Genomic DNA, 11,726 nt, shown 5'->3' on the forward strand with positions numbered 1-11,726 from the left:
TGTTTCATTCTGTTAAGCTATGAGCCGGAACCAATCGAGGGTACCTAACAACAACAGCAACAAATAAAATTATTTATAAATATAAGGTGATGCATAATAAAATAAAAATGACATACATTTTAAATGCTTAAAAATATATGATTTATTGTTATAAACTACTCTATTTAATTAAAGCTCATCATTCTGATTTGAATTTTTTTTCTAACTTAGTATGTCATGCTGGAAAAAAAAAGTCACTTAATAACACATTTCTCTCTCTGGCATTGAGGTCTGCCCCTTTAAAAACAAAGTTCAAGAGTATAATATCAACTTCTGTATTATTCTATAAAACAGTTTCAAAGAATTAAATTATAGAACTTTTGGGTTGGAAGATGCCTTTTATATAATCAACCTAGGTCCACATTTTACAGAGGGGAAAACATGTCCAAATAAATTGCCTTTTCCAATTGTCACAATCAGGGGATAGGAACCTGGGTCTGCTTGTTCACTGCTCTTTCTACTACTGCCCTATTAAGATGGTTCAATAATTACAGTGATAAAAACAATTCATATAAAGGCTGAAAAAGAGAAAAACAATAAATTTTCATGAGTAAAATGAATGAATCCTTGATTATACATCTTCTTTATAGGAACACTAGCTGATATAAAGAGCAAACCTAACAACTAAATTATACTTCAGAATCATTATAACATACGGTAAGACAAGTTCACTGAGTGTTCACTGGTGCTAAGTGCTACTAGAGTTGGCTCTGACTCAGAAAGACCCCATAAAGGGTTCTCCAAGATTAGATGGTGGGTTTGAACCATCAACCCTGCATTTAGCAGTCCAGTGCTTATCCTTTAGGACTAATAATTACTTAAAAATAACCTAGCTGGGCACTGAGTAAAATGCAAAAGTTACCGAATCTTAGGAGGCCAGGCCTACACCAGGATTACATTTGAAATACTAATTTGCAGATGGTAATGATATCATTTCTACCCTGACTTTTTGAAATAATTGAGGTGTTGTTGTTGTTAGGTGCCATCAAGTCAGTACCAACTCACAGCGACCCTATGCACAACAGAACTAAACACTGCCCAGTCCTGAGTCAACCTCACAATTGTTGCTACAGTTGAGCCCATTGATGCTGCCATTTTGCCAATCCATCTGGCTGGGGGTCTTCCTCTTTTTCTCTTATCAAACATGAAATCCTTCTTGAGCAACTGGTCCCTCCTGACAATATGTCCAAAGTATGATAGACAAAGTTTGGTCATCCTGGCCTCCAAGGAGCATTCTGGCTGCACTTCTTCCAATACAGATCTGTTTGTTCTTTTGGCAGCCCATGGCACTTTCAATATTCTCCTCCAACACAACTCAAATGCATCAATTCTTCTACAGTCTTCCTTATTCACTGTCCAGCTTTTGCATGCATTATGAGGTTATGGAAAATACCATGGCTTGGGTCAGGCATACTTTAGTCTTCAAGCTGACATCTTTGCTATTCAACACTTTAAAAAGGTCTTGTGCAGCAGATTTGCCTAATGCAATATGTCGTTTGATTTCTTGACTGCTGCTTCCATGAGTGTTGATAGTTGACCCAAGAAGAATCAAGTCCTTGACAACTTCAATCTTTTCTCCATTGATAGGAATGTTGTTTATTGGACCAGTGGTGAGGATTTTTGTTTTCTTTACATTGAGATGCAATCTAGACAGAAGGCTGTGCTCTTTGATCTTCATCAGTAAGTATTTTAAGTCCTCTTCACTTTCAGCAAGCAAGGTTGTTAATGAGTCTTCTTCCAATCCTGATGCCATTTTGTTTTCATATAACCCAGCTTCTGGGATTGTTAGTTCAGCATACAGGTTGCATAAGTATGGTGAAAGAATACAACCCTGTCACACACCTTTCTTAATTTTAAACCATTTAGTGTTCCCATGTTCTGTTCATACACCTGCCTCTTGGTCAATGTACAAAGGTAGAAAATTCTGTATCTATATAACAAATAACCCATAATTCTATATAACAAATAACCAAATGTATGTATATGTTTAGAACATGACCACACAGGTAGGCAGCAATGAAGAGTGAAACTGGACTCATATGCTATAGAAGTAAAATGAGCAAAGATTTTTGTCTGAGATTTTTAATTGGGGGGTGAGGTGGGTATAGAGATTCTACATATAAAACTTCATCACATGATGCTTTGATCTTTAGTTATAGAAAACAAATTTTGAAAACTATGGCAAAGCTTTAAATAATATAGACAACCACATGTTCTTGGTAAAGTCTGACAGCCTGAATTATGCAGACTCTAAAATTACTAGCTGTTACTCTTTACTGCTAGTTGTGATTACAATACAAAGACTTACATTCCCAGATCTTCATTCTCAGATCTTACATAACTTCTGACAAAATTACTTAACTTTGTAAGCCTGAGCTTCCTCGTCTATAAAACAGGGATAATAATAACCACCTCAAATGATGTGGTTAGGACAAACAACAAAATGAATCATTCATGCATTCATTCATTAAGACATCTGAAGTATACAGACACAGTGTAAACAGTAAACTAATACCCTAAAAGAACAGTTTCAATAGGGGAAAGAGAGTATGAAACACTAATAAATCAAAGATATAAAACCCAGGGTTTAGTATAGAGCTCTTAAGCAAAAAAGTGCTGTGCCTAATTCTGCCTAGGAATGAGGGTTCATGTCCAATTTCACACTTGAAGGATTAAGTAGCTCACATGACAAAGGGAAGGGAGGGAATTCCAGGCAAAAAAGGAACCCCCCACCCAGTAAAAGCACTTAGCATAGTGACCAGCACATATGATCTCACTAAGTGTTCCTCTTATTATATAATTTAAAATAAAATATTGTAGAGGGGTGCAACTATACTAGTAAGGTATGCACATCATAGAACAGTCAACCATTTGAGATCAAAAGGGAAGCATTTACCCAAGAACAAATTCTGAGGGTTGGGAAAGGAGGAGGAAAGGAAATAAACATAGGGAAGAAGTGAGATAAGTTATGATACACTGAGGAGATTGTAACTAATGATATGAAAGGAATTGTATAAGAATTGTTGACTATAAAACTGATTATCTACTCTATAGACCATCATCACCCAATTCACAAAAAAGTTAAAAAAATAAAATCAACTCTATTCATAGTACAATTAGAAAAAGAATACATAGTTGTATTTTTTTAAAAAGACCAAAGAAAGCAAAAATTGTTTATTTTCTTATTTTTATTTTTAGAATATTGCTTCTTAATAAGATCAAAATTCTACAATAGTGATATTACATTTTTGTAACACAAGTGCTGACTTAATAATGGTTTAATCTGAAAGAGAGGGATCAATTAAGTAGAAATGGAAGAAAGCAGGCAGGTCTTTCTTTTGTTTTCTAGTCTTACCACTGGGTTAGCAAGATGGGCTACAAAATGATAATACTGCCTTATCCCTTTCCTTTGAAACTGTTAACCACTGTTCATAGTTTTTGTTATATTTTTGTTTTGTTTTGTTTTACATTAAAGATTCCCCATATTGAGAATGAGAAGCAACTTAGATGGGTTCAAGTATTTTCTGGGTTACACTGCATCAAGAATGCACTAAGATTACTATAACCTAACAGGCAGGTGAAATCTAGAAAAGGACAGGGAACTTACCTACAGAAGTTTCTCAGTATAGAAAGGTCCAAAAAACCAACTCAGTACTAGCTAGCCTAGGTAGATTAAGCCTAAAAATATGTATCATGAAGTATTTTCAACAAAAGTTAAGCAATAGAACAAATAATAACTTGAAGAAGTTCTAATTATAAAACACCATGCTAGATAGATACTAAAGGGCATGAGAAAAGTTACTAAAAACATAGAAATTATCAATAATGTATAGACAGTAAGTTCAGGAGGAAAGATCAATAATGAAGGGTTAGGATCCCTGCAATAAGACAACTACAAAACTCAGATTAAACCTCCCACTTCTTAAAAAAGTTAATACTATACCATTATCATAACTTACTTTTGTTTAATAAAGGTTTCTATGATTTTGCAGCAATACTTCTGACTTACTCTCATAATTCATAAAAATGCAAATGACACTAAATACAAAGGGTGCTTCAAAAAGTTCATGACATAAATCCATTATCTTTGAATTCCATTTTCCCACTAATTTTTTTTGTAGTTTACTAGTATCTCTTGATATAAAAATATTATTTTTTGTTTGACAACACATAAGCACTTCAAAACACTTATTTTGGGTTCAATTCTGACACTCTTTAAACACTTTATAGTGCTATTTTATATGTCCCTTACCTTATAAAAATATTAGGAAAGATAAAACTCATTGAAGTTGAGTCATTTTCAACTCATAGTGACCTTATAAGACAGAGTAGATCTTACTCCATATAAGGCTTCCGAAGTTGTTAAGTCTTTACAGAAGCAGAGCGCCTTACCTTTCTCCCATGAACTGGCCTCTCTCCTACCTTTAAAATGTAATAACCAATCCATCTGCACAGCATTTCACAATAAACAAAATGCATTCTCTCACATTTAACTCATTTGGTCCACACAATAATCTCTTAAAATAGGTGGGAATTTTCATTTTATAAGTGAAAACATTGCAGCTCAAAGAGGTTACGAAATTTGTCCTGGATCACGCAACAAGAAAAGTATATCTACCAGACTGAATCTTATGGTCTTTTCTATTACCCACAAAATCTCATTGTGAAAAATGCAAACAGCGACATGTATAAAATATAGCACAAACACTAATCCCAAAACCTACTGTACCTGGATTGATTCCAACTCATAGGGACCCTACAGAACAGAGTAGAATTACCCAATACAGTTTCCAAGGCTGTAAATCTGTATGAAAGCAGACTTCCACATCCTTCTCCTGAAGAGCAAAGTGCCAACCTTTTGGTTAGCTTTAACCACTCTACCACCAGGGCTCCTCAAAACACTAAACTGCCTTTAAACTACTATTTTACTATCTACAAAATAAAAGGTGTTTATTTATCAATTAGTAATCAAGATCAGTAAAACAAACAAAATAATATGAGCAAGATGTTTTTAGGACAGTTTATAAGAAAAATTCACCTCATTCAAATTTTTACTCCCCAATGGCAACTTTTTTCAGTTTAATAATGACATCTCATCAGTACTGAGAGATCAGTTTTCCTAAGACTAATGACAAATTTCCAAAAGGATTTTAATCATAGAAAGTATAGAAACCTAAGAGTGTGTATGGGGTGGAGGGAGGGAGGAAAGACAAGGATTAATTCAGATGAATAGCTAAAACCCACATATTACAGAAAGATTATATTCATGACTCCAGCAACTCAATAGTGAGGAATAGATGTCTCTAGACATTGATCACTCTGCTGTAATAACTATCAACTAGCATTAAAACCACACTACAATGCACTGGGCTTGAGCAGCACATGCTTTTTAGTTTCTCATGATACCGTATGTTCTTCCTAACTAGAACTGTTAGTCACATAGCACTTAATAAATCACATATGGTTAAACTGCTTCCATACTTAGAGGTGTAGTAACTATGCTACCAGCATTCAATGATCACTCTCCTTTACTAAAAGACAAGCTATTGCTAGTAATTAAAGCACAGGTAAGAAAAAAAATACATGTGTGTCTGGAATTCAGATAGTATTTTCAAGTAGTTGATGAGAATCAAATGAGAAAATGTTAAAATATTTCTAAACTCAGATGTGTTAGATGCAGGTGCAAGTTATTCAAATAGCATCACAGATGTACTCTTTTTAAAGAATTACTTTTAAAGACAATCCAGATAAAAGTTTAAAACATATATATAATTGCTTTGAAATGCAATCTATGTCACTCTAAATGATGCTTTCAAATCTATGGATGACAATGCTGAATAAATGTAAAATTATTTACCATACCATGCCTTTGACTCAGTACGTTTAAAGATTTAATAACTTAAGGATCTGTTTAAAATGACAAATCTTAAAATGCAACTTTAAAAGTTTCCCAGTAATTTTAGAATATAAAATATATTAGTTAAAAAATGGCTCCTATAAATACAGATGTGACTATACACAAACACACACCTGATCCCTTTGTTTGTTACCCCAATAAAGCTCCAAGGAGGAAGTAGTAAAACAGCCAAAAGTTCAATAAGGTCGCCACAAATTAAAAGACATCTGTATTTATTTAAATTATCCATCTCAAAATAATTTGCAAAAAGCAATTCTATTATGTAGTTAAGAACAATCCACTAGGAAACAGAAAATAAAAATGTCAGTTCCAACTTCAAAAACAATTACAGCGGCTTCAAAAACAACCACAACTTCAAAATTCTCCTTGTATCGGTACTTAAAATTCTGAAAACTAATTTAGAATACTTTTGAAAACCAAATTTTAAAACCTTATAGTTCAACATAAACCGACAAACATTTCATGTACAGACCTACATTTTTTAAAGGCACTTAAGATCTGGATATGTCAATACTTGCCTTCCAGCAACTTTAACAAAAAAGCACCTTCTCTCGTGTTGCAAAAATTCTAAGTATAACACTAAATCAGACGACGATTTAATAAAGAAAAACGGGGAGGGGGGGGACTTCTAGAATGTATGCAGTAGTAACATTAATAATAAGGAGCTCTGGTAGCGTAGTGGTTACGAATCGGGCTGCTAATCTCACGGGCAGCAGTTCGAAACTACCAGCTGTTCCACTGGAGAAAGATGAGGTTTTCTGCTCCCGTAAAGATTTACAGCTTGGAAACCCTGTACAGGGTCGCTATGAGTCAGTACCGACTCCACGGTACATAAAAACAACATTAATAATGACATATGGAAGAAATCCAATTTAACACCTTAATATTCTTCTGGATAATCAAATTAAGCAATACACACAGCAATGCAAATAAAAGTTAAATGCATGGACAGAAAAGTAGAATTTTCCCTAAATGTGCAGAAAACACTAGTATTCAACTCTATCCTTGTTAATAGTCCTTTACCTCTTCACTATGCATCTGTATTCTTCTTACCCCAAAAAATGTTAAGTTTGAAGCTGTTATTGTTGTTAAGTGCCATCAAGTAGGTTCCGACTCATAGCAACCCTGTATAATGTTTCCGAGGAGCAGTTGGCAGGTTTGAACCACTGACCTTTTGGTTATTGTTATTATTGTTGTTAAGTACCGTAGAGTCGGTTCAAACCCAGAGCGATCCTGAACAGGGTTTCCGAGGCTGTGAATCTTTACGGGAGCAGAAAACCTCATCTTTCTCCCACGAAGCAGCTGGTAGTTTCGAACTGCTGACCTTGCGGTTCATAGCCCAATTCTTAACCACTACGCCATGGTTATTAGTCCAGGGCTTATCCTATATCACACCAGGACTCCAAGTTTAAAGTTGTTGTTGTTGTTAAGTGCTGTCGAGTCTATTCCGACCCATAGCGACCCTGTTAGGGTTTCCGGGGAGCAGCTGGTGAGCTTGAACTGCTAACCTTGCAGTTCAAACAGCTTTGCAGTCTGATGCATTAACCCACAGCGCCACACTAGAACTAATTTAACACATCAGATAAATCAAGATTATTTAGCATATCAGACACATTAAGATTATAGTATTTCTAAATGTGTTGCCTTAAATTTTGAAGCACAACACTGCCACTAAATCAACGATCACAATGCATAAATCCACCATTCCAGCAAAATTTATGTGGCACTGTAGGAATAAGGACTAAACTGCTAACTACAAAGTTGGCGGTCCAAATTTACCAGCCACTTCTTGCAAGCCTTACAGAGTCTCTACGAGTCAAAACCAACTCAACAGCACTTAACAACAACCACCACCCAAAGAAAAATTCGGTCTCCCACAATTAAAACATTCAAAGTCAGAGGGTCAGATGTGAAATCACTTTAATCAACAATTCAACTGATGAATCAAGCAATCTAACATTACACACTCAATTCTGAGAAACTACAGTTCTCCTTGTCCTTCTATTCAAATTTCACTCAGTCCTGCTCTAACTTTCCTTATAAAGAAATCTATAGGTAGAGAATAGATCTCTGACTTAAACGACCATGCTATCAAAATATCCCTAGATAAACTGGATTTCAGTGTAGAAAAAGTAAAAACGTAAGTGTACAATATAAAGATTATAAACAAAAAACATACACTACATAACTATAATGTTGAAACAATAGAAATTCTGTGTATAAAAATTTAAATTTTTGCATAAGGAAATATAAAAACAGAAAGAAATAAAAAAAATTAAAGGATATACAAATGGATTAACAACAACTTGAATCCTTTGACCTAACAAATACACTTTAGGAAATACACGCTAAGGAAATAATTTTTTAAATGCAAATTTTACAGATAATTATGTAAAAATATTAGTGGGAAACTGGAAATAATTCAAATGCTCAGCTAGAGTTTGAGTTAAAAAATAATTGAAATTTTTATTACTATTGAAATAATGATTCAAACACAAAGTTATATGTAAAAGTGTTAAGTAAAATACAGAATATTAAATGAATATAAAAATATGCCTATACAGGAGGCAGGGATTGGTGGCAGATAGGGTAGATAGAGGTGCAGTGAAGATCTCTGTCAGCAATACCACAGAATACTAGGCGAAGCAGGTTCAGGGGAGAGCTCCAAAACTCTGAACCACATATATAGGAATATTTTAAAAGTTTGAAGGCTTATAGCTAGTGGAACTTATAGCGGAAGTAAGAGATCTCGTACTTTAGAATCTGCTGGGCTCAGCAGTCCTGAGCCAACAACTTGCACAAGACCAAAGGACAAGACCAAGTAGACCACCATAGACTAACGCCGTGGGAACCTTGGAGAACAGGTGGACAATATACTTTTGTTCTGTTTTTTGAAGTGTTCATTGGTCTCTAGCTGTCTGCACACCTCCATTCTAGTGACTAGAGGGGGTGCCAGAGCAAGTGGACACCCCCCTACCCCTACCACTGGAGGATCCTGTTACCACACATGCACACAGATCTTCTCAGTGCTTAAAACCAACAGCGTAAAATGGCCACAGCCGGCCCTGAATTGTTTATTAATAGGGAAAAGGCCAAAAACAGGGGGTGTGGAAAGAGAGAGGGTTTAAAAACAAAACAGGCTGAAAATTAAATCCTGAGGTACAGCATAACAACCAACAGTGGCATCTTGAAATTTACCAGGTGGCCTTGAAGGCAAGAAGCTGAAAGAGGATATTAAAGTCATACTCATATTAGGCTACAGATTTTTTTTTTTTTCCTTCCCTCTCTCTCCTCTACTTTTTCTGCCATTATAAACTACAGCATCCAATCTGGGTAGGGTTTTTTTTTTCGTTATTTTGCTGTTGCTGTTTTGTTTTTCTGTTTTTGGTCCCCCCTTTTACCTTTAGGGGCCTCTTTCTCTCCCTACATTACTCAAGAAGAGACTTGCTGCCATATAGTCAAACTACAATCACACCCTACAAAACCCCACAACCCAGGCAAGAACCAAACCAATTGCCACACACTATGGAGGCAAACAACACCTGCGAAAGTTACTCTGAGTTGAGCAATAAGAGTGAAAAGGGAAGCCCACCTCCTGATCAAATCTACCTGGAGGCAATCAGAAAGCATAAAAAATCCAAAAAATATGCCTAGACAATATAAGAAGTCCTGGTGTGGTGCTGTAGGATAAGTACTGGGCTGCTAACCTCAAGGTTGTTGTTGTTAAGTGCTGTCGAGTCGGTTCTGAGTCATAATGGCCCTGTATAGGGTTTCCAAGGAGCAGCTGGTGAGTTTGAAGTGCTGACCTTGTGGTTCAAACCAACCTTGTGGTCCAGGGCATTATTCCACAGTGCTTCATGGTTTCAAAACCACCAACCGTTTCTTTGAAACCTTATACGGGGTCACTATAAGTGGTAACCAACTGGATGACACTAACAACATCAACAATATAAGGAAAAGTTTAGCAAACTGGTGTTTTGTGGTGAGATTTTGTATTTTTACCATACTTAAATGTATTCATCTTCAATATCATATTAGAAATAAAGTGTTAAAGCACTAGTTGTTGTTGTTAGGTGCCATCGAGTCAGTACCGACTCATAGCAACCTTATGTACAAAAAACGGAACACTGCCTGGTCCTGGGCCAACCTGACTAGTAGGTACTGTCATTTTTGCTTTTTTGTTGTTTTGCAAGACTTAAATCCAACAAAAAGTCTGGTCTACAAATTATGTAAACTGGCAAAACAGTTTTTCAAAAATAAATTTTATCCAAGTAATTTTTACCATTAAAGAGTACATACTGTCAACTGTGTCTTTATTACAATTATTATACTATTTATTGCCATTTAAAAAATAATTTATATTCAGTAATAATTAACCATGGACTCACTATTCTAACCTTACACAAAGAAATGGCGAAAAGAACACCAAAGTAATAGATACTGCCCCATTACAAAGTTTTCAATCATTTTATTGATATTTACAATATACTGTACTCCCTCCAACTATAACTTTGTCCTAGTTTCCTCTATTTGGATCTTATTTGAAAATAACTGAATCCAGCTTTTATTAAAATCACCCTTTTCTTTCATTTCCCTCCTATTAAATGTGTCAGTGTCTAACAGTAGAGAATCCACAAAAATAAAGACCTTTATTTTCTGTATCTCTGTTAAACAGAAGGTGCATTTCTACCATGAATTTTAGCTGCAGGAGAAACAAGCTAATCCAATGCATTTGGTCCTTTACTAAAGTTTATTCCATTTTTAAATATGACCATTGCTTTCTTCTTATAAACTCAAAATCTTGTTCCACTAATTTTATTTCTATAGCATTTATTTAGTGGAAATGCATCTGTACAAGTGTGATTCATTGATTTGTTTAGCTGTTTTCTAAGATATGAAATATACAAAGACTGCTTTTATTAGTTGATCATGACAAACTGGCAATTTTAAAATTCGTTCTATGCTCTGTATTATCTTTAATTGTGTCTTTTTTCCCCAACCCTGGGTCCTTCAATTCCCCTCCTGAGTCTCCTCCTCCGCTCCTCCCAACTCCCCTCCCCCCCAAAAAGAGCCTGGCCCCAGTTCCTGTATTTGAGCCATGACCAACCAGAAGCCAGTTTTCTTCTATAAATCCGGAACTGAGGGCTGTTACCAACGTTGTCATTGGCCAACGTCAGTCCTTGGTACGTGCCCCAAGATAACCCCCAGGTTTCTTTCCCTTTTCCCCCTACAATAGGCCGTCTCCGTTGTTTGTAACAGATTCATAAAGCACAAAACGATACTTCTGAAAACCAACTACCATTTTCCAAAGTTTTCGCGTGGAAATAAGCTAGGCCAAGGGGAGGGCAAGGCAACCTTTTTTCCGCCTCGCAGGGATGGGGAAGGGGTAGTCAATCTAAGGTTAGGCACCAAGCTCAAGAGCTGCAGACGCTGAGAGGTCGGGGGCAAATGGGGAGGGGGGTAGGCGTGGAGAAAGAGTTAGATTAAGTTGAAATGAAAACTTCACTCACCAGATCCTCAAAGCTTCTCCGGTGCTCTTTCCCCTCCCAGTCTAAGCGCCGAGGAATCAGCTAGGGGATGGGGGGAGGGGGGAAATAAAGAGGAACGGGGGCAAATGATAAAAGCAAAGCTCCCACTCCCAATTAACCCAACCCAGACTACGTCCTGGTGTTTGACTCTATTGCGTCTTTTATTTCTTCTGGCCCGATATAGCTATAACCTCACAGCTAGATGAGTTGCGTGCGGGGGATGGGAAGGGGGGGGGGGGGGG

General features: G+C 36.2%; 1 protein-coding gene across 1 annotated transcript in view; it reads right to left on the reverse strand.

Moving 5' to 3' along the window:
- BRWD3 (bromodomain and WD repeat domain containing 3) overlaps positions 1 to 11,726 on the reverse strand; it is a 240,297-nt gene that overhangs the window by 227,567 nt on the left and 1,004 nt on the right. The window contains exon 4 of the mRNA XM_006872503.1: positions 11,467 to 11,526. Coding sequence (XP_006872565.1) covers positions 11,467 to 11,526 — 60 coding nt within the window. The remainder of the gene's footprint in view (positions 1 to 11,466; positions 11,527 to 11,726) is intronic.

Source organism: Chrysochloris asiatica, unplaced genomic scaffold (assembly GCF_000296735.1).
Source record: "Chrysochloris asiatica unplaced genomic scaffold, ChrAsi1.0 scaffold00201, whole genome shotgun sequence".
NCBI classification, from domain to species: domain Eukaryota; kingdom Metazoa; phylum Chordata; class Mammalia; order Afrosoricida; family Chrysochloridae; genus Chrysochloris; species Chrysochloris asiatica.